At 40.1% G+C, this 24322-nt stretch overlaps 1 protein-coding gene across 1 annotated transcript in view; it reads right to left on the bottom strand.

The window, feature by feature from the left end:
* Positions 1 to 5452: 5452 nt before the first annotated feature.
* The window catches only part of ATP6V0A4 (ATPase H+ transporting V0 subunit a4), a 33177-nt gene continuing 14307 nt past the window's right edge, over positions 5453 to 24322 (bottom strand). Inside the window, exons 9-20 of the mRNA XM_088141555.1 lie at positions 23799 to 24011; positions 20914 to 21064; positions 18914 to 19053; positions 18099 to 18256; positions 17027 to 17120; positions 15303 to 15421; positions 13998 to 14214; positions 10438 to 10545; positions 8944 to 9075; positions 7635 to 7752; positions 6254 to 6425; positions 5453 to 5726 (exon numbers count right to left, since the gene is read on the bottom strand). Of these exons, the coding sequence (XP_087997681.1) occupies positions 5636 to 5726; positions 6254 to 6425; positions 7635 to 7752; positions 8944 to 9075; positions 10438 to 10545; positions 13998 to 14214; positions 15303 to 15421; positions 17027 to 17120; positions 18099 to 18256; positions 18914 to 19053; positions 20914 to 21064; positions 23799 to 24011 (1713 nt within the window). The 3' untranslated portion in view covers positions 5453 to 5635. The remainder of the gene's footprint in view (positions 5727 to 6253; positions 6426 to 7634; positions 7753 to 8943; positions 9076 to 10437; positions 10546 to 13997; positions 14215 to 15302; positions 15422 to 17026; positions 17121 to 18098; positions 18257 to 18913; positions 19054 to 20913; positions 21065 to 23798; positions 24012 to 24322) is intronic.

Here is a 24322-nt window from a genome sequence, read left to right as displayed (position 1 = left end):
CAGCAAATTTAAATATATACCATGATCTTAATACATTTTCAACTCCATTGGTGAGTTGGACAAGCCTATGCATTTAACTGAACAGGATAGCAGTTAAGAGTAGTGATTTGCTGTACTATAATATTTCTTCTTTTTGAACGTATAGGAAGACCAGAGAATTGAATGATAGATGGAAGTGGATGTTTAGCAATAGGAAAAAAAATATGGGTGTGAAGTCTTTTGGCTGCCAAGATAAGGAGTGCACATGGAGAATAACAGAGTAAAAAATCCATCTGGCCCTATCACTAGGTATTATATTTTTTATTCATCATATTTATATGGTGGCCCATCTCGCAAAATATGACTCTGGGTGGTGTATGATAAAGAAAATTGTACAAATTGTAGAATGAAGTAGCCACCTCAAGAAGCAAGGTATGGGCCTCACAATAGTTCTCTGCTTTTCCTCCTGAGTCTATAGTTAGTTTTCATCCCTTATGGACTCAATGCCATGCTATGGGCTCAGAGCATCCTTAGTTAGCCTATTGCCATCCAACTGTCCCATCACCAATGCTGCAAAGTGAATCAATGTAAATCAGCTGATCTCTATTGCCATCTTTTCCTTTATATCATATAATAAAACATCTCTGGCTCGTTCTGGCTAGAGAGCCAAATTTAGAACCAGAGATTTAGGAGTATATTCAGTTGATCAGTGGGGTAGGAACTAAAATGGTTGGATCTTGCTTCAAACATATAATGCTTCCTAGGAAAGAAAACTTGGTGACCTGAATACAACCTGTACGCTGTATTTGAAAGGATAAAAGAAATCAAATCAGCTTTTCAGAACCTTACCTCTAAATACACAAACATATTCAGTTTCAGATAATCTTCTTTCCACTTACATTCTGATCATCTGGAAGGAAGCCATTGCAACAATATCCCATAGTGCCCAGAAAATGGGGGTAGGGAGAAAATCTGGAGCAACCACATTTGAAAGCCTCTGAAAACAGTGAAATCGCACACAAAATTTAGAATTACACCAAGAGTGCTTGTCTTTTCTTTTGAGCATGTTATATTTGTCCTATAAAGTTCAGAGTTGATTGAAGCTGATGGAGACTCATAAATGACGTGTAATGATTGGACATGGTGTTATATTTATCACAAGGCTGCCTTGGAAAGCAGGAGTCTCACTCCAGTTTACAAATGGTCATCACATGGTTGCTGCAATCCAGTGTCCAGGTAATCCACAACCAAACATCAGGAGTAATAGACCAAGATGCATGCAGACGGCTCTTACATTCATTACCCTCATTCTGAGTGAAATCAATCAGGCATTGTCAAGCTGCTGAAAATAGATGTTCATCTTCATGCATGAATCAAGGCATCAGCCCTTTGCAGGCATTTTATGTCTGTGCTAAGTTCATCTTTCTGTTGTTTCAGGTATTCTCCTTCCACTCTGATGGAAAAGAAAGTACTGTTGCACACACACCCTTCCCCCAAAAGAAATAATTTGTAATTATATTTCTTGAGTGGAAAGTTGAATTTTTGTAGTTATCGTAGTTACAGGGTGGCTAAGGAGTGTACTTAAGTGTCCTGTCTGCCATCAGAGAAAAATGTTTCCCTGGCTTCTCACATTTCCAATTACACTCTGCTGTGGATACCATCTATCCAGCTAGTGATTGTTAATAATCTCATTATCTTGAGTGGAAATTGGCATAAAGGGAAGTGAATTCCATGATGAAACAAGGGTTGTTTGCAATAAAAACAGCCATTGCCACCATGGAAAAAGCCTGCCTGAGACGGCGTTCAGTAGCTCTTGCTATATTTAGCAGGGCCTCCTCCACTGATGATCTCAGTGATTTATCAGGTTTTAATGGTGAAGGCGATCTGACAGGCATTCTGATCCAAAATTGCTTAGTTCTTTGCAAGTAATAAACCAAACTTTGGACTTGGCTTGGTAGCTAATTAGCAGTCAATGCAGTTGCTTGAAAAAAGGAGGAGGGTTAACATGTGCACGACCAGGCGCCCTGCTCAGTAATTTGGCCAGCTGCAGCTTTTGGACCCAGCTCAAAGGGGAATCCCACATAGAGCATATTAATTTAAATATGAAGTTACCACTGTATGAATAACTATGGCTAAGCTGTCCACATCTGGGAAAGGGTGCAGTCGGTATGCCAACCAAAGCTGGCAATTGGCACTCATACCCATGGGAACTACTCAGGTTTCCAATGACATATATGATTTTAAAAGCCTCAAATTACATCCTGTTCTTTATAAGGGAGCGCAACCCCATTTATGTCAGCCATAGAGGGTAGACCAGATTAAGAAACCAATGGCATATAGGTCTAAAACTATTTTTATGAGAACAGCTATAGTAACAGGATCCTGCAAGTCTGAATGTGCTTCCCTCCTCCCTTACTTTACTTTCAAGTGATTTGGGGAGGAGCTTATCTGAGACATTCTCAAGTTTGTTTCTTGGAATGGACTTAAGCCAGACTTGTCAGAACATGCCCTTGGTAACAGATCTTCCATCTGTCCTTCCTTCAACATTATTCTTCATGTCCTCTACAATTCAGAATAGCTAAAACTTCCTATTCCTGAACCCAGAAACCAGCTACCCTCCACCTTGGCAGGATTTGGACTCACTTTACTGGCCTTCATCCATCTATCACTATATCCAGAAACTGGTTCAGGGTATACACAGCCTTTCCTGATTTAGATGCTAGGATGTAGAGGTGAGAAACATCTGGATATTGGTGACACCAGGCTCCCAAATCCCTGATGATCTTGCAACAGTTTCACATAGATGTTAAATAGCATTTGTGATAAAGCTTCATGGCACTCCATAGTTGTTAGGATATATAGGCAAAGTCACACAATACAACTTTCTAAGACTGTCTCCAAAAGAAGGAACAGAACCACTCTAACCCAGTGTCTAACCCAGTGTCCCCAATTCCCAGAGACAATCCAAAAGTATACTATGATTAATTGTATCAAAAGCTACTGAGAAAGTACACTCCTTTTCTTCCTGTTGAACATTATATATTAGAGTGACCATGGCTTATTCTGCCCCAAAACCAGGCTTGAATCTAGACTGAAAAAGGTTGAAATAATTGATGGACTCCAAGAATGTGTGAAGCTGCACATAAACCACCCTCTCAAACACTTTGTCCCCAAAGGTAACATTTGTGACTGGACCCTGGGAGGGTTTCTTCAGGAGTGGGTGGATCACAGCCTCCTTTAGGCCAGGAGCACCCTTCCACCAAGCAAAAATTCATGTATCACTTCTTGGATCCATCAGTCAATCCCCACTGGCGAATTCAAATAATCCAAAATAGGCAGGGGTCAAGAGAGCAAGTGGTATGCGAGCAACTCCCCAAGGTCCCCAGGCTTCATATGAAAAGTTACAGTACCAATAGAAGAGCAAATATGTAGCTCAGGGTTGAACTGTGGAGTCCTTGGGGTTCTCTGAGCTTGGTTGTTCTCTTGCAGACATTTTGTTACCCATCTAGGTAACTGAAGATGTTACCTAGACAGGTAATGAAAAGTCTGCAAGAAAACAACCAAGCTCAGAGAACCCCAAGAACTCAAAAAGTTACAGTGCTGTCCTTGTAATCGTTTTTCTTGGTTCTTGGTAATTTCCAATCCCAGTTGCTGTGGGAGGATTCTGACAAATGGAATACTTAAAGTATCAGCATCTTTTTTCACCTATTTATTGAATAGTAAAGATTGCGCCACCCTTGTACATGACTAGAAAAATGGAAAAAACTTCTTTTGACTAATTTTTAAAGCATGCACAACCCTGGTCTTTGCATGAAAATAATGTGCAGAAAATGATTGATCTCAAGATATAATAACTAATTATCTCAGCTTGTTTCTGATTGTCAGCCCTTTGGAATAGACCAGATCAGGAAACCGACTCCATGGGAAGACCAGGACGATACTTTATTGATATAGGCTATGATAACAGAATCTTGCAGGCCTAATTGTGTTTTACCTCCCCTTTTTATACTCCAGTGAATCAGGTAGGACCCTGTCAGAGTTTCTTCTGAATACTATCTTGTATCCCAGAGCTTAAAGAATGTTTCAGCCCTCTTTGCTTATCTAACAGCTCTTGCTTATTTCTCTCAAGGTCAGCTCCCTGATTCTCTACACGGATTAGGATGTTGAGAAAATCTTTAGCCAGTTAATGATAAGCTATGAAGCAATTAAGATAATAAAGGATTCTAATAGCAAAACCTGTTTATATACCAAATGCTAGCCAGTCATTCCTGTGTCTTGTTTGTATTCTTGAGGTGCCAGGACAAAAAAAAAAAATCTTCTAAAAAGATTAATTTTAAGGAGCATTTTGTCATATGATCATAGCCTTCAGGTAAATTAAATCTTTTCTCAGAAGCTTTTCAGAAGGTGAGAGGGGTGTATGTGTGTGTGTGTGTGTGAGAGAGAGAGAGAGAGAGAGACCAAGATGATTTGAACAATTTATTTATTTTTGTTTGTGACTAAACCAAAAAGCAAGGAGTTGATTTTCAAGGGGGGGGGATGATTGGAGGAAATAAGAAGATCTGACAGGTGTTGTCAACCACACATTTTATCTTTTACACCAGATTGTAAATGTATGTTTTACATAATGTAACATTGGGGACAGAGAAGCAATGGGCAGCTTTAGTCCTTGGTTTTGTATTTATTTCTGAGTTTCAGCATGCTGTTTGAATATGTGATACTACTATTACAATTGTGAGACAGTTTCAAATGAATGTTACCAACAAGTAAAATGTATATAAACCAAGAACAGACTTAGCAGTTGAAAGAGTGATAAATTAAAGTTGGAATAGTTCATTCCTATGAAAATAATGAATCCTGGTTCATGCCTTATTTACAATTCAGATTTCTTTGATCATACTTATTGATAATTCCAGAGTTATGGTTTATTAAGTGAGGGATGTCTGTCTTAATTGTTGTGTGAATCCAAACATGATATGTTTTGTGTTTTGATTTTCTTGGAGAAAATTAAAATAGAAGAACATCTAATCATGTGACAATGTACACCAGCAGAGTCAAATGTAAATCTCGCTCATGAAGAGTTTCAGTGAATTCATCAGCACCCAAAATAATATGAGTGAAAGAAAATATGGGGTTTAAATGTTTGTTGTGAACCAAATCACGGGTTCCAGAGGCATCCTCAGAGGGGCAAGTGATGAAATGAATGTTGTGCCATCATGTTACAAGCCCTGCCCTTTTGGTATGTGTATTGTGACATCAGATACATGTATGGGAGGAATGAAGCTTCCATCACACTATCACAGTCCTTGTTTCATCATTTTGACAAAATGGTTGAATTCTGCAGGAGGCTCTAACTGGTGGATAGGTTTTTTTCCTAAATGGCTTGCAAAGGGAAATCAGCCTTTCTCCCACCTGGTACTCTCCAGAAGTGTTAGAACTGGAATACACACAATTCCTAGCCAATATAAGAGTCACTGTCCCAACACATCTGGAGAATAGGCAGAGTTTTTATTATGCTTGCCTCTGTTATTTGGTGTCTGAACTCCAAGGACAGGAAGTTCTGTATCCCTCCTGGCTCTTATTTCTCAAGGAAATGCTCACCAAAGAAAAGAACAGCAGAAACCCTAGAAGTTTCAGATTTCACCATAATTAATGAGAGTCATTCTTCCGTTCTTTCTATTATGGTCTTGAAGGAGAATGGCGCAAAGGGAGAGCCAGACCCAGAGTAGAATTTGTTCTGGAACTCCACCCTAACAGGAAAAAGTTGAAATCATTTCATTAGTTTATTATTTTTCTCTGAAATAATAATAAAAGCAGGTTGCCAAAAAAAAAAAAAGAGGAAAAACTACCATAAAATTGGATTAAAACAGAATACCCTTTAATAGAAGAAACTTTGAAGTGACAGAAGTAAAAATATTAAAAAGGCTATGGCTTCCAACTTCTCCATTGCTGATGGGACCACTAAGAAAGGCACCTTGGAGGGCATAGTTATTATGGGATTGTTTCAGGATAGTTTTTTGCAACTTTGCACCCTCCAGATATGTTAGACTACAACTCCCATCATACTCATCCCACATAGCTCTGGGACAGGGTCCTATCAATGTTTCACACCAAATTGTCCATAACATCATGCATATACCCATTTCAATTATTCTTGCAGCAGCACCCTGCAAACATAAGAGGATGTGCACATACCACAATGTCACTGTGGTTTGGTTTGTTGGCTGGTTCAGAAGGAAACAGCTATGCACTAAAGTTCTTGTACATTCCTACTTACCAGTGAAGCCTGAGTGCGTGCAGAAAGGCAGAAAGACCTTCCATGATGAGTAGAATTGCTATCGTCAGTGCAGCAAACACAGCAAAGAGGACGAAAATCCCAGCGAGCCCTGCCCAGCCACTCATTTGGAAGCCTTGTGAAAACAGCAAGGTCCAAAGAACCTCTGAGAGCTCTGAAGAACAAAGGGGGAGAAAACACAAGAGGGAGAAAGCAAAGGAGAAACACCCTTGTATATCCCCCTGTATCCCAGAAGAATTTTGTGCTAAGCAGAATTCCAAGAAGCTTCACGGACATACCTATACAGTCATTGGGAACAGAGCTGGTCCAAAGGAGACTTTTTAGGAGCTGCCAAGGCATAGCTTAAGGCACTCATTTCAGACCCCCAAACCCCCATTCTCCCCAAAAGAATCAGGCTGGTTTGGGAGTGGATGGATAGAGGGGCTTAAGGCATTCATTTCAGTCTTAAAATCCTCAATCCCTGCAAAGAAGGACTCAAAATTTCAATTCTATGCACTCTAGTGCATCTCGTATGGCCGCTGGCTGGAAAATGTTGCCAGAAATGCTTCTTCCAACTAGGTGTCTACAGGGAAGGGTTAAAAAATTCAATACAGCAACTGACCATGGGATCAAAGCCTGAGTGGCATGGTCACAGAGACCATCTGATCTTTTTTGATCCCTCCTGTGGATGCCCCTGCACCCCTCCCCATCCCAATAAAAGGTTAGAATGCTCTGGAATTGCTCTGGAAACACAGGCCCTAGGGGCTGTTAGATAACTATCAGCAAGGAAAGAATTCCTACTACTAGGAACCTCTGGTAAAATTTTTAAGAACCAAACTGCACAAATATCACTGAAAAAAGATTGTCGGAATCATAACAGAGCTCAAGATAATTCACCTCTGTCCTACTCTGCAAACATTAACTGGGCTAAACATTTTGCAGTTTTAATTTACATCGCTTAGTGCCTTGCAGCTGCTCCTTCATTTCCTGGAACTGATGCAAGTTTTCTTTGTCATTCTGCCTGAGCTGGATTAAGCCTAGATCACTGGATCACTGCTTTCCTACAACTGTAACACCAACATGTAGTTTTCAGAGCCAATGTTACAACAAATTTCTTTACTCGTGGCCTCAGAAGGAGCAATCTCTGGTTGAAAAGGTTACAACCCTGATTTGCTCCTTCTCTAACCTGGTGCTGTCCAACTTCCATCAGGTCCACCTAGCATAACCAGTGTCCATGATGTCTTGGGAACTGCAGTGTAAACTATCACTGGGCACATGATTGGTGAAGACTGTTTTGAGTCAATACCAAATATTGATGTATCTTCACTGATGGCACAACCCAAGTGTTTCTCATAGACAAGAGCATCAGAAGCTGAAAACTCACGTGCATGAGCCAGGCTAAGTGCCCAAAGCCGGAGATAGGAAGCTGTATTGGAAATGCAACCCAAGCAATATTCAATGGTGTGGATTGCCTGGTGCACACAGATGTCTCCAAAGTTGAACTGCAATAAATTTTATAGGAGGAAAAAAGGTTGAATATTCCTATAGTATTTCCCATTCTTAGAGTAATTGTTTAGAAATAAGTGGAACTTGATTTAGCCATTTTACAGTAAATCCTATTGATTTCAGTTGGTTTATTCTAAACTTCACTAACTCCAAAATCCAGAAACTGTAAATGGGTTCCACGGGCCCCAAAAAGTTTTAAGCATTTCTCACTTTCCCCTCACTACCAGTACTACCAGTACTACCTTAAATTGCACTAAATGTGTTGATTTTAATTGGATTGGCCACTTAGCCCACTGTCTAATCCAACCTACATACATTATCTAACATGGGTCAAATTCTGTAACAATAAAGTCCATTTTTCACTCTAGTTTCACATGAAAAAAAATGTCAACATTCCAATTTCAAGGAGGAAAGACAGGGTTCAGCTTCCTTGGCTTTTCTGGAAGCCCTTTTGTCCCTTGTTTCCATGAGGGATCTTTCCATCTTCCTCTCACATGAGATTAGGTCCCAAAACAATAAATTCTTGACCTTTGAGGTTCTCTCCTCAAAGAGAGAGAACCTCGAAGATGATATCCCTTACCAAGTATTCAGTAAATGCAGTTAGTGCAGGCCTGGAGAACATGTGCTAGTGAATTTTAATATCTAGCAGCTCCAACCCATGTGGCTAATAATGAGTAATGCTGGAAATGGCGGTGGAGGAAGATTTGAGGGCCACAGGACTATATTGTTATTCTAGTTCCAGGCCTAACTGGGATGTATAATGAACTGTAGGTAGATTTATTTCCCGTTTTATCAGCATTGTGGACAGCATCTTTAGAAACCATTTTCTAAACATTAGTGGAAACATTAAGGGAACATGTGCCATTTTTTCCAGGCATAGATACTACTGGAAAAAATCTGGTTATTTTAATCATCTTAACTTTATCTTGCATATTTTATTTTAACAGATATTCATAGAAAGGAAAATAGGCACCTCAATACAAAGAGGTTTAAAGTGTATATTTCAAAGTGATCGTTAGATGCTTTCTGGCTTTGTTTTTAATACTGCACCATTTAGGAAATATTTTAATGATAAATGGTTTATAAATATTTTAAAATTAGTCACAAAATAATAGGTACACAAAATGATGGAGAAACGAGTCATTGCATTGTCCCTTCCTTTAGGTCTTCTAATTCCTGTATCTTACTTCTTCATGATCATGTCCTCCATGGCCACCACCGCTATCAACTTCTTGGTTTGTTTTCTCAGAGTGGTTAGAGTCTATGATCTGTACCTCAATATCACCAGTAGGGCTTTCTGACAGACCTGATGAAACCAGCTTAAGAGAAATCAACAGAGAATGATTATTAGCATCCTAATAATCCTTTGGGTTCCCATATTCTTCTCAATACTTGTACAAAGCAGGAAATGGAGCTCCATGTTAAGGTCCATGGTTTGTATATAGGAAATCTCAAGTTAAATCCTCAACATTTCCAGCCTGATGTGAAAAAAAGCCCTTCCTGGAATCTTGGGAGAGCTGCTCCCAGCCAGTAAAGACAGAATTGGGGTTATGTTCTGACTTGGTATAAGACACCTTCCTATAATTCACATGACAAAGTACTGAACACAAAAATAAACACTATGACTGACTTATAGCATGGATCTAGCCTTTCTAGAAAGAGAAAATATGTATTCTAGCCAACTGTGATCACAATCTTCTGTACCATTTCAGATACAGTGGTTGGTTGTGAAACAATGCTAAGTTGTGGTTTGCTCTAACTGGAGTTTAAACTTTAAATCATAATTTATGTTTGAAATATATAACCAAGCCATGGTTTATGCAGTTCCCCTCTTCTCTGCTTTCCTTGAATATTTGCAGTGTTACCAACAGCAGCCTTTGAAAAATGGAACAAAATCACATATCATTTATTGGTTCAGATGTAACATAAAAAAATGCCCAAACTCTTGTTGTTTGCAAACTGGCTTTAACTTTCCATGTCAGATCCTGATTTGGCAGTTATTCACAAGGCATACTAAATGGTATTTGTTCGGACATTATGACCTTGTCCTGATATAATAGACCCAGGCTTGGCACTGAGTGCCACATTATGGCATTATGTCTGAGCCTTACCATGTTTAACACTCTCTGTCGAAAAAAAGAGGCATTTTCTTAAGAGGAAGAAAGATTCCAAATTGACAGGATAGAGCAGGTTCAGCAGAGGGTGAAAAGGGGCTACAGGGACTTGAGGATGGGCTGAAGAAACTTGAAGTATTGGGATAGAGAAAAAAAAGACATGACATGAATGTCCAGGTACATAAAAGGGTACCACAGGGAAGATGGTCAGGAACTACTTTGTGTTGCCACAGAAACAAGGACCAGAAATATTGTATACATATTACAGTTATCTTGATTTCAGTTAAATGTAAGGAAAAACTTCCTGATAGTAAGATCTGTACAATAGTGAACAGACTTCTTACAGAGGTTGCAGATTCTCCATCTCTGAAGGTTTTTAAGAAGAGGCTGGATTTCCATCTCTCATGGATCGCTTAACTGGTTTTCCCATGCACTGCAGAAGGTTGGACAAGATGGTCCTTGGGATGCCTTCCAACTCTACAACTCTAAGTTTCTATGACACTTTGCCCCAGTCTTCTGTCTTTACGCATGTACCAATCCACTGGCAGAAGAGACCTTTATCCTTACCCTGCTCTGAGCTTTCTGGTGCTTGGCTCGAAGAATAAAGGGCTGAATCAGAAGCATCCAAGGGATGGCAATCAAGGCAAAAATGACCAGGAAGGTTTGAACTTCTTGCTAAAAAAAAAAAAAAAAAAAAAAGATGCTATCATACAACACACTAAGCCAAATAAACCCAGCTAATCAGCAAACCATGTCTGAAGAAACAATAGCTAAGCAGAACATGTGAAACTTGTAAGCTTCCGATATCAAACTCTTACAGGCTCCAGCCTTCTTTTACACCAGTGTTGTCCAAACTTGGCCACTTTAAGATGAGTGGACTTCAACTCCCAGAATTCCCCAGCCAGGCTGGCTGGGGAATTCTGGGAGTTGAAGTCCACTCATCTTAAAGTGGCCAAGTTTGGACAACACTGTTTTACACCTATCAATAGCTCCATGAAAGCAGTTGGGACAGGATATCTCTATGAGAAAACCACAATGATATGGGTGCAACTCATTGCCTGAAGTGTGATTTTATTTGCAGAAAGGGGTCATGATCAGATGGAGGACCTTCGCCCACTATAAGGTGGCTGGAGTATTTAAATGACCAGCTTGGCCTTATGCCATATTTTCATGCAGAAATGGCCTCTACACAACATCTGAGTTGCACTAAGCTGTTTTATATCAAGCTTCAGAGGCAGGCCAAAGACATTACAGTAGGGTTAGCCCAACGGGGATGCAAAAATCTGGACAGTCTTTTTTGCTGCATGATGGCAGCATAAAGATACAACATTTTAACTCTGTGCTGCCATCTAGTGGCTGCCTGGAAGCCTACTCATGCTATGCTAAATTATGGCTTTTGCAATGTGGCCAATGCCTGCAGATACTTGTGGGTAACAGATTGAGATCAACAAATAACTCCAGTTGCTCAGGATGGGAATAGTTCCTAAAGTCAGTCCCTGCCTGCAAGAATATATTTTAAAGGGGGATGGGGCAGGCATGTTCATGGGGGAGGGGGTGAGAGTAGGGTTCCACGAAAGTCAAGATACTGGTTGTGTGATTGAAATCCTGCCTTTTTTGATAATATGTTGTGCAACACACATAAAAAAGAGGCAGGGATTTGTTCATGCAGTTGCGGGTACCATCTTGATTTTGAGGACCCTTCCTGAGGATGCCGCTGGGCCAGAGGAAATGATTTCCCTTTCAGCTTGGCATTCCCAGCTGCAAGTGACCAGAAATGACAATGAGTTTGCTTCAAGAGAATGCAAGAGGGTGAGACAAAGAGAACAAGCTGACTGCAGTCTTGCCCTTGAGTAAGTAAACAGCCCAATTTGTCACCTGCATTTCAAAATATGTGCTGGGTGTCTTCCTCCCCCCCCCCCCGATGCAGCACTAGTTCTATATCCTGCCCTAAAGTATTACCATTCAGTCTGAGTGATGTCTTTCAGACAGGCTACTTGATATCGTTCTCTGAATAATCACTTTGTACCTTCTGCTTATTCAAGACTTGCTAGATCTGAATCTCTGACTCATTTTTTACCAGCCTAATGAATGGTCCAAAACATCCAGCCTGTAAGTAGGTGGAGGACTATATGCCCAGCTGCCCAGTCTTGTAGCCCTCTCATGTCCTGCTTAGCCAGCCATTTTGCTACTGGTTCCAAAGCAGGCTAAATAATGGGTCTCTGAGTTTTTATGATAAATAATGTTTCTCGGAGCTTGGCTTTCCATAGGACATAATGCTTTAAGCCATAAAGTGTTTTGTTGGTTTTGGTTTTGTACAATCTGTGGACTCAGACTTTATATTTCTGGCTCAGTGCATTAGATGAAGATGGCCAAATTTTGGTCAGCTTCACACTAAGCCAAAATTAGATTGGTCTGGCTTATGGTTTCACATGTTACACGAATCCAGATAATTGCTCGACTTATTTAATACATTTGTACAGGTGCCCATCTTAAGAAATAACTCTAAGCTGCTAACAATAAATATAGATTAAAAACAGACTGTTTAAAATAACCATGAAATAGCAGCAATTGAAAAATTGTCGCGTCACCTTCCAGCTACTTGGCCACGCAAAAGAAGACACCTGTGCTGGGTTTGCTATTCAACAAACCAAGGTCCAGCATGATGTGTGGTCCCAGGTAGGATAGCTCCACATCTGAATTAGTATCTGTATCACTGTTGCAATAGATCTGCATTGTATTTGATCCTGAATGCTTAAATGCAGTGCTGCCTACAGCAAGCTACCATAACACCAAAAAGACAGCATGTGGACAATAGCATTGTCCCACAAATGCTGCCACTATGTGCTTGTGTCCTGACATCTAATGCAAGATGTAAGTTGCCGCATTGGGTGATGACGCCATCACATAGATTTCCTTTGTCTCCCTCCCCCTGCAGACACTCATGCTGACATGAGTGGAATCTGCCCTTGGCCAGAAGTTCCTAGTTTTGCTTGCTGTATGTTTGCACAGAAGATCTGTTATGTTTTAAAGCAAACTTTAGGCCAGAGATACGCTTTTTAAAAAACAAGCTTATGTCTTCCAAAAAGGTATTCTAAGAAGCAGAAAAATACCCTGGGAAATTACTCAAGAAAGATTTCCCATTTTTTAACTCTGCTGTATTTTCCTTTATTTGGCCAGTATGAGATATGTTCCCAACTTCTGGCTCACATGTTTGAGCTAATGCATCAAACTCATTGGCTAATAATTGCTAATAATTATTTAGGGCTACAAATGAAAATTATTTTAGGACTCTGAAAAGGAAGGGCTTTAGACTTTATGCTAGCACAGCTCCTCTCCGGTTTTCTTTAAAGCAGCTGTAATTAGTTGACTTCTTAAAGCAGCAGCAGCTTTTGCCTGGAGCCTAAAAAAGGACACAGTGCTTTAATTAGAAGCAGAGAAATGCTGTGCTTGTATTCACTTCAGTTCCAAAGAACTGTCCCTAATCATTTTTGTAATGTGCACAGCCCTAATCTCTTCCTTGTACAATCAGTGCAAGCACACGTTTGATATGTGTGGATCACACATGGGAGAAATGAATGCAACTGTACAGAAGCGTAAGCAGAAAAAGGAAGAACGTTCGTAAGTCTGAATATTTTGGAACTTCAAAATGCAAAGTTTATTTATGATATTTCTAAACTGAGATATTGTGCCATATTAACTATCATGCTAGGATTAATTTAACAAAAAACAATATAGCCAATTTGTTGTCTAGAGAAAAGTCACCATGTGATAACCTTTCCCTGTAAAGTAAATTGACTGAATCACTTTGATTTTAAATCAATCAACTTCAGTCTTTGCTGCTAACACAATACATGGTTGTATCTCAGGGAAAACATGGATGAATAGAAGCTACCATTTTAAAAAGAAACATCTTCTTCTCCATATGTATAATAAGTTTGCTCTGTGGTTGACTGAAATACACTTCCTTAAGAAAAAAAAGAGATGATATCCAAAATCATCCTCCTTCAAATAGGTATGCTGAAATGAATAGGACTGAGTGATAACCAACTTGTGCACCAAGTAGGAGCACTCCAACTACGGTGATGGATTTCATTTAGCATTCTTAGTTGAAGACAAAACATTCATACCTGATGCTCATATAGGGGAGGATTTGTTGGGTCATTGTAACTAAACAGAAACATGTTGATAAAGTGAATGAGGATGCTTGGAGCGCTCTGGGCATTATTCACATTATATCGGCACCACTTGAAAATAATCATGAAGACCAGGTAACCAAATAGCGAGACTATGAAGATCATCTCTGGAATGAACCGCAGGACAACGTCGGCGGTTTGCTTGAAATAACTGGACAGAAATGAACCAGGAGAAAGAAAGCATTACTGGGGTGGTTATAGGCATCCATTACATAGTGTGATGTCAAAAAAAACAATCATATATCATAACATAAGAGCACAAAGCCAAGCCTTTTGTACTTGTGCCTCAACTTCAGGCCTACTACATAAATTATGGGGTTGGTGTTGTGACATTACAACACATGCTTTCATCCCTTGCTTCCAGCCCCACAGGTATCAACAGCACTGCTCAGCAGTCACTGTGGAAGAAAAGAGATTATGGTGAACCTGTGGTCTTCCAGAAGTAAAGTGACTCCATCTCCCATCACCCCTGACAGTATTGCAGCAGACAGAAATGCTGGGAGTTGTGGTCCTGCAATATCTGAAGGCACAAAGGTTTCCTACTCTGCAAAGAAAGGCAAGTTGGTACTCGCCAGAGGTTTTGAACTACAGTGCCCATGAACTGCCATTGCAGATCCAGCTAGATTTATCATGAGCATGGAAGTCTAATAAATCTGGAAGATATTTAGTTGCTACCTTCGAGTCACACAATTATCTGGAAGGAATGAGAAAAGCCAGATCATATTAATACATCTCAACACTTATTTCGGATTGGTGATGACAGAAGAAATTAGCTTCCTTGTGAAGAGATCAGTGTGATCAAATCCATGCTGGATGGCATAAAAGAAATAATAATCTCATCAAAACAATTGGGATGAGCTTGGTTGCTGCTGAAAAGTAAATTTTGGTGAAAGGGAAAGTCAGATCAAATCAATCTTTATTATGGTCCTAGACCAGCATAAGGAGGGTGGGTACAGTCAGTTAAAAAGCATAGAAGATACATCAGAGTCTAAAAATAAAAAATTATAAAAGCCTGGAAGATATAAAAATATATTAAGACAGAAAGTATTTATAAAAAACAAGAGTCTAAAAGAATCTGAAAGGAGGGATAGGAGCATTAGATGGGTGAGCATAAAGGTTAGTATGTGGAAGACTAAGGAAAGTCAACTACTGCTGACATCTACATAGACTGGGTTGGGAAGGCTACACTAGAATATCATCATAAACATTTATTGTGCCTGTAAAGGCACTAACATTTACATATAGTTGAAGAGACTAAGTATCACCCCAAAGACCATGTGTACGATCCCCATGATGACAGACATCTTCATTTTGTACGAGTTCAAGAAGGTCAGCTTATTGTTTGCAACATTCCAGATCTGAAATAAATAAACAAGGAAAGCAATGAATAAAAGACAAGTGAAATGATAAACTGAAATATTTGCCTCATTTTCACAAATGGGGAAGCACAGGGAGAAGGTAAGAAAGGTGATTGAGGATCACCTCTGTTAGGCTGAAGAATTGGAACCAAATTAACAGCAACCTGTATTGGTCAATAGTTATAAGTTTACTGTATTAAAAAGAAAAGAATACATTTTAGATTCTTGGATTATTGTAACAACACAGACACCCCTGCTTCTGTTCTGACAAAGAACTATTTTATTCAAAATCAAACAGTGAGGTTTCTCCAGGGGTGCAACATTTCAGGCTACAAAGATGGAACTGCATGTTCTCCATGGAGAAAAACAGCAGGTCAAGAGTAAGTGGTTGGGAACATCATTTTCAGGTGCTCAGTGATCTTCTGATTCATGCCCTCAGCCAATCAACCCTATTTAAATAAAAATGCATCTCAGCAAAAGCTCAGTAGATCTTATTGCGGATAATAAAGGAAGTGTGGAATAAACTTCCAGCCTAACATGCTATTCATTGTTCAAAAGAAACAATATCTTTCTGGTTCTGCCAGACTGTATTCAAGACCTCACATATTTACTAAACATGGATGGGAAGAGATTTGTGCACGGCTGATTGCTAAATTATTTTTATTTTTATTTTATTTTACGATTTATATAAGTCTTCTTAAGAATGAACCAGCTGAAAGGCAGTCAGTGTTGTAGTCATGGTTATTGCTCTAAGCAAAGGAGACAGATCCCGATCTACCATTCTATGAGGGAACCTGGAATCAGCTTGGAAGATGACTTGCCATCAAGGCTGCCATCTACTGGCCAGCTGCAGTAACCTCCTGTGGCCGTGTTTCTTAAAGTTTTTTCTCTCAGGACCACTTTTAAAAATTATGGAGGACCCCAGAAGAGCTTTTGTTATATTTATCAATATTTACCACCTTAAAAATTAAAATTGATGCATTCAACTGTTATTACCACTTCTCATGATTGTTTGATGGGATTTTAATATTGCATTATTTTTCAACATAGGCTGGCAAATAATTTTGATTTCACAGACTCCTGAGAGGGTTTTGGGGGACCCCCAGGTGTCCGAGGACCACACTTTAAGAAACACTGTTCTATGGAGTCTGTCTTCTCTTTTCCCATAATACCAACATCAGAAATACTAGTCTTGGAGAGAAAATTTCCAGCACTGTGAGCCTCCTTACTTTGTACTTTACTTTGGATTTTTTCTCATCTCTTTCAAATACCATCAATAAGACACTGATGTTGAGGTTTTGGAAGAAAGCCACATGACACAAGGTAAAAAAATGTTCAGTGTTAGAAATTTTCTGTTCCATTTTTCAACTGGTCAAAAAGTTTCAACAAGCAAAGTTTTTCCCTACTTTTTCCATAGCAATTTAAATTTTTGCATGTCTGCAGTGAAAAGACAGTGAAGACAAAGTTATCAACAATAGTCTTGGCTCTTAACAAGTTTTTGAGGAACTATGTCTTTGCTGACTTCTTCCTGGGAAATTGGAATCCCACCCATTCATCCCTTATCCCTCTCCTCCTCTTAACTGACAAATAATTATTTCTGGTTACCGGATCAATTCCAAAAGGATAGGGGTTTCCAGAATATACACCTGCTTCTTTTGGATTTAACTGCAGCAGACCATTATCATGAACAATTTTGTCCCTATGGATGAACAAAGAAATGTTAAATGATTAGGTTGCCTCTGAGATGTGACAGCCATTTCTCACAATGAAATGGCTTAAGAAAAAACACAATATAAACACAATGAAGTCTGAAACATTAGCTGTGCATCTTCTATGGAGACAGCTCAGATCATGTGACTTTTTGTACTAAACGGCTTATATAATTTTGTACATTCTTTGTTTTCCTTTGTCATCGTCCCAGATTGCTCTTTCTCCAACAGGCCCACAGTCTCACACTTCACACCTTCAATATTATCTACTGTATAAACTATCCTACATTCTTCTGTGATGATGCTCTTCCCTAACTGATGTTGATGAAGTTTGGAAACTGGAGGGGGCACTCATAAATGATGACTCTAAGAATCTTTCCCTATAACTTATTACAAGCTAAGATTAGTACGTATCTCTATGTAGTTCACTGCGGAGGTTCTTACAGAGTAGGCCTCAATGTATATCTTTCTGTCACCTTGATGGTTAAAGGTGAACATTCCAGAGATCCTGTAAAACAGTTCTCCAAGGTATCTGAATATGAACACCAGATGCCCTGGAAATTATATTAAGCATATAAGTAATTTTCAGGTGCCTGAATATAAACATGTTCAGGTCCCCTGGGGACCTGTATTTCCCACCATAGAGAGATATTTCAGGGTTAGGGGCTATGAATAATTTCAGAGAACCATTTGGTTTCTATTGTGGGCTTGATGGAATCAAAAGTTTAGAATGGGCTCAGAATAAAATATTTTATGCCTTTTCTGAATCAAACTAAGGGAAGTTTCTAGTAACTACTGTCTCCTATTTGCCTTGCATCATAGTCAGCTGCTGATTAAAGGCAGAGAAATGTGAAAGGTTGTGATATGGATTACTAGGGATCAATTCCAGAAGAGATTGTGGAACAACTGAGCAAACTGGGCATATAGCTGCTGCTTTCTATAATTATAAGGCATTGTTTACCACTTACGTCCATACACCATTGTTGTACATGGGACGGACACGCCAGGAAGATCCAAATATGTTGAGAGATTTGGAGAAGCAATCGTTGTAAATAAAGCCAGTGTAAATGGAGAAGATACTCATGAGTAGGATCAAGTAGCGGCCACTGAAAAAGATGTTCCAGATCTGCACAGGAATATTACCGAGTCATCAAGGGATGATCAAGAACAGTAAACAAACAAAATATCCAATTATTTGCAGCAGGCTTCTCCATTTGGTATCTTCTAGAAATGTGGGACTGCATCTCCCAAATATGATTGTGCTGGCTAGGAGGGCACCAGGTTGGAGCGGCTGATCTGCATGCATAGTTCTTCCCCTGTTGTTTACTGCCTTGGAAAGAAATGAGTGTCCCTTCAGTCATCTTCAGAGGCCCTTCTTCTCACCAAGAGAAGTGAGATTGATGACAACAAGGAGGACAGCCTTCTCAGCTGCGGGACTCTGCTTATGAAATGCCCTCTCCATACGACTGGCCCATTTATATCTTTTCAGCTCTGGGCAAAGGTATTTCTCTTCTCAGCATTCTAGAGGATTGTTCTCCATTTTATATCTTTCTATATGTTAATAACTTTCCTGTGCTATTAACTGATCAATTGGCTGCCTTTCACTGCTTGCTTGTTTTTCTGCATTTTTTTTAAAATACATTTTTAGAACCTTAATGTTTTAAATAACTTTGTAATCTACCCCAAGAATTTCAGATGTTGGGCAGAGTAGAATATAATAGATAAATAAATACTTTGAAGGCTGCTTGCTATAGGCATCGAGATTCCACCCATGATCACTTGCCTCGTTGTCACTTTTCTGGGCTAAAAGGGACTTTTCATTGCTGATCATCCACAGCGCAAAGCCCAGCATGACTGTACCATGACCACAATCGCCGAACATCACCGCAAACAGAAAAGGGAAGGTGATGATAGTGAAGGGGGCTGTGGGAAGGAGAAAGACTATCACGTCACTTGTTAAACATGTATACATTGCAAATCACTTGAGTTTCAGTGAGGGAAAAAATGGGCTCCATGGTTGGAAATTAGGGGAATTGAAGTCCAATACAGTTGGAGGCACTGACCACCTAGTCTTGCTGTTAGGGATCACTCCCAAAGAGCCAGGAATACAATATCACATTTCTCTGTTGAACTGATTTAGTGGTAGGCACAAGTCTATTTCCAGGCTCCCAATTAGCAATGGGATTCTGAATCAGCTCCCAAGCATCTTTTTATTATGCATGTTGAGAAATTTTCAGCACCTCCAAACTCAGTGCATGGATCTAAGGACCCTTTTGCCTGACACTGAAAGTCTATTTCCCAGCTTTTGAGAAGCAGTGGACAATCTGGCCAGAGAGAAAAAAAAATGAATATATTATGGAGTAGTGAGGGGGAATCTAGCCCTTTTCCAACAACTTCCTTATCTATTGATACCAGAAGGTTCAGATGCACCCATGGATCTGACTACAATTGGGAACCAGCAAATCAGCTTGCTAACTTAAGCAAGGGCTACCCCACCTTTTAACCAAAAGTGGAACAGAGAATACACTGGTTCAATGAGAATTTTAAAATATGCTTTCTCAGTTGGAATCAACAGGTGGCACTGTTACCCAGCATATTATGATAGTTGTCCATATAATAATGAAATGCTGTTAATTTAAAACCACATTTTCCTTTTGGTTGAAGTATCCTAAGTAGAGAGATAGGCATCTATCAAAAGTGAATTATAATTGACAATTAGAATTATCTTCTGTAAAATAGGACATGGGCAATTGTACTGAATATCTGGAATTGAATGTTTGCTCAGCTAATTACATTCTTCATTCATTTCCTTAGTCCTTACAAGAACGGCATTTTATTTATCCATATATATATATATATAATCCACATTATTAATTTTTTTTTTCAGGTAAGTCATTATATAATTTTAGGATCTGGACTTAATAGGTTTTTGGAAGTCCCTTCTTTTAAATCAGGAATTCTCAATCATTTACATTTTTAGTCCCCAAAAATCTCTCCATCAAAAAAATTCTGACTCTGACCATTATAGAAACAAGAAAGCCAAGAAGATCCTTTATACGCTTCCAGGCAGTCTTTTATTATTTTGGTTATGTATAGTAAGCTTTCAAGATGTAAAATTTCAATGCCTTACCCTGTTTCACCTAGGTTAGCTTTGAGTTCTACCTGTGAGACATACATACATATATATGATTTTTTTATCCCACCTTTATTATTTTTATAAATAACTCAAGGCAGCAAGCATACCTAATTCTCCTTCTTTCTCCTATTTTCCCAACAACAACAACCCTGTGAAGTGAGTTGGGCTGAGAGAGAGTGACTGGCCCAAAGTCACCCCGCCAGCTTTCATGCCCAAGGTGGGACTACAACTCACAGTCTCCTGCTTTCTAGCCTGGTGTCTGTTTAATAGGTTTTTGGAAGTCCCTTCTTTTAAATCAGGAATTCCTGAAATATACATCCAATATATAGAGAGAACTAGACCAAACTGGTTTTCTCTCTATATTGGATGTATATTGGATGAGAAGCACTATTTCAGGTGGCAATATGTATTCCACATATTTCAAAATGTGGTGATTTGTCTTGCTCTGCACCACATACACGCACACGCACACACACCATTCATTCCATTGAGTGGGCCGCTAGTCTTTTGCCTGAAAGACAAGGCACCAAATGATCCTTACCTGGTGGATACATTGGCATAAAAGAAAGCATAAAGACCTTACATGTCATTTAAAATCGGCTCTCTTAGAAAAAAAAAGGGGGGGGGATAAATCAAAGTCTATCTACCTGGGTTAATCTCCCTATAATTCCCAACACCATAAGCATCTACAATGGCCTGGAACCCAGCGGTGAACTTATTGGTTCGGTTAAAGGTAGGAGGAGCCAGCTTGGTTGGTATAGCAGTCAAGATGGGGTTGATTGTAGAACCACTTCGTTCCTGAGATCAAGTCAAAAGAGATTAGAATTAGACAGTGATTACGTCCATGGTCCCTTCCAACTCCATGATTCTATTAGTATACTGCCTACCACAGTGTTTCTCAACCTTGGCAACTTCAAGAGGTGTGGACTTCAACTCCCAGAATTACCCAGCCAGCTTGCTGGCTGGGGAATTCGGGGAGTTCAAGTCCACACCTCTTGAAGTTGCTACGGTTGAGAAACACTGCCCTAGAATCTTAACAGATTGGGTGTTAGGTGATCAAAACAGTTAAATAAATAAATGCATTTACACCATAATGTTAACACTGGCTTTATATTAGACTCACAACTGTAGCCTCTACCAAGGAATCCTGGGAATTCTCCCTTGGGGGAGTTGCAGTGAGGATTTGTGGGTTTTTTGCCACTGTTGGAAAATTACTATGGGCTATTTTCAGTTTAGTTTGCACCAGCACACTCCCTGTCAATTCCTGTATCCAGATCCGAGCAAGCGCACATGCCACTCAATTTAGCTAGCCTGATGTTTATTAAACATTAGCAAATATCAAAAACCGGCAAAACTGGACAAAAGCAGGCAAAAAGAGAGACACATGAACAACAAACAAAAGCTAAAAAGAGCAAGGGACTTCCTATAATATTCTACATTACTTGTGTCTATATCCGAAAAAAAAAAAAAGAGGACTTTCTAGAGCCACTGGAAACAATACTGTAGTAATTAGCACAGGTAGTCCCTTTCATTTATTTATTTATTTATTCCAGCTTTAGTTATTTAGCTTTTTCCAGCTTTAGTAATTCCAGCTTTAACCCTTTTAAGTACATAACAAAACGTACATAACAGTAGCAGAATAGAGGAGGATCATCCAGGTGACTACTTTCTACTTCCAACAGAGATGGGAAGTTGGGCACCAGGTGATCCTCCTCTATTTTGCACCATGAAAGAAATAATTTGGTGTACAGGGATGATCCATCTGTCAGACCCACTAGGTATACCAGATCTGGAAATCAACTCCACAGGAAAGTTAAAAGTATTTTTACTGAGGCTGGTGTGAGTCTTCCGGGCTGCGTGGCCGTGTTCTGGAAGTTTTGTTTCCTAACGTTTCGCCAGCATCTGTGACCGGCATCTTCAGAGTGCAGGAGCACAGACAGGAGCAGTTCTCTCTGTGCCCAGGGTGATGTGACCCTGTTGTGGGTATTTATAGAGATCAGCGAGGGTGCCTGAAGGGGGGGGGGGGGCGGGGAGGGGGGGTTTGGGTTAACGATTGGCTGCTTATTTTGGTGTCAGAATCTGTGTGTATCTTCCTGGGGGTTAGGCAGGGTTTTTTCTATTGAGTTGTTAACGAGTGGCTGCTGGGGGTGATTAGTATGTTCATTGTGTGAGCTGCTCACATGTCCTGGTGGTTGAGCTGAGTTCGTTGACCTTTTGCAGGCTGTATTTTTCAGGATTGGTAGCCAGGTTTTGTTGATTTTTAGACTTTCCTCTTTTTTATTGAAACTGTGCTGGTGTTTGTGAATCTCAATGGCTTCCGGATATAGCCTGGTATAGTGGCTGTTGGTGTTATTCAGTATCTCTGTGTTTTCAAATAGGATTTTGTGTCCGGTGTGCTTGAGAGCAAGTTCAGCTGCTGCAGATTTTTCTGGTTGCTGTAGTCTGCGGTGTCTTTCGTGTTCTTTTATCCTGGTATGGATGCTGCGTTTTGTGGCCCAGATGTATACTTGTCCACAGCTGCACGGTATGCGGTATACTCCTGCAGCGGTGAGGGGATCCCTTTTGTCTTTTGCTGATTTTAGCATTTGCTGTATTTTTCTGGTGGGTCTGAAGATTGTTTGGAAGTTGTGTTTTTCCATCAGTTTTCCCATGCAGTCTGTGACCCCTTTGATGTAGGGCAGAAATACTTTGTTGGTGGGTGGCATCCTGGGCACAGAGAGAACTGCTCCTGTCTGTGCTCCTGCCCTCTGAAGATGCCAGTCACAGATGCTGGCGAAACGTTAGGAAACAAAACTTCCAGAACATGGCCACGCAGCCTGGAAGACCCACACCAGCCATCGTATTCCGGTCGTGAAAGCCTTCGACAATACATATTTTTACTGAGTTTGGCTATAACAACAAAATCTTGCAAATCTGCAAAGCTGTACCACCTCCTCTTTCATATACCTCTGTGAATTAGGAGATATCTGGCTGAGCCTCTTCAAAATATTATGTCTGTTGTGGACTTGAGACATGTTTCACCCCTTGTTGCTTTGCTAATGGAGCTTGCATACCTCCATCAAGGTCATGTTCCTTACTCTCTACAGTATCCAACATCCACTAATAGAAGAGAATATGCGTAGCTCAGGATTGAACTGTGGAGTCCTTGGTGCTCTCTGAGCCTGGTTGTTTGTTTGCAGATGTTTCATTACCTGACTAGGTAACATCATCAGCGCGAGTGAGTGTGGGGTTTGATCCCTGTTTATGTACAGTGGCTTTCCCTGCCAGTGTTGGTGGGGGTGTGGTTTTCTCCTTGGTAGTTCCTTGATTAGGGTATTGTTTCCTGCTTGATTGTTTGTCTGGTGTTAATCCAGCACTGATGATGCTACCTAGTCAATCGGGTAATGAAACATCTGCAAGCAAACAACCAGGCTCAGAGAGCACCAAGGACTCCACAGTCCTTTTTCTGCATGCAAAGCAAGTACTCTGCCACAGATTCAGGACACTCAGTTCAGTATGTATCTTTTGCATTGAATGACAGAATTTGCCTTACCATTCCTTGATTCAGTGCCTTTTTTATCCTGGGGGTGTCTACCACAGGGAACCAGATCTCTGCAATGACACACTGCTGGGTGACATCGATGTTACAAGAATTCAAGATATGGTGGATGGCTTTCATTTTTTTCACCTTGATTCCCCACGTCCACAGGTTTGCAGATGCTTCCTTCAATAGCATCTGTCGATAGGACTCAGTTTGGGTGATCACCTGTAAGTAGAGGCAAAAGCTTAGGTTAGGAGCCCAACAGATGTATGAGCTATAACTCCTATAATTCCTCAGCCAGCCTGCAGAATGCCCTTCCTGACTGAGGAATTCTGGGAGTTACAGACCAACACATGTGTAGGATGAGAGAATTGGCTGAGATTCATAGTTTATATTTGCTCTATCCCATTACTTGGGCCATTGGACTAATTTTCTAATCTCCCTCAGAACGTTCCATTCCCATATCAGCAGCCCCCCGCCCCGCTCCTACCTACTGTTGTACCTGCTATAAGTCCTAATGGCAGCCACAGTTGCCA

The sequence above is a fragment of the Python bivittatus genome, unplaced genomic scaffold (genome assembly GCF_059951505.1).
Source record: "Python bivittatus isolate LINGU-HERP-01145 unplaced genomic scaffold, Pbiv_v1 ctg000330_np1212, whole genome shotgun sequence".
NCBI classification, from domain to species: Eukaryota; Metazoa; Chordata; class Lepidosauria; order Squamata; family Pythonidae; genus Python; species Python bivittatus.
The sequence above is the reverse complement of the archived record's forward strand: the minus strand, read 5'-3'. Positions and strand labels throughout refer to the sequence as shown.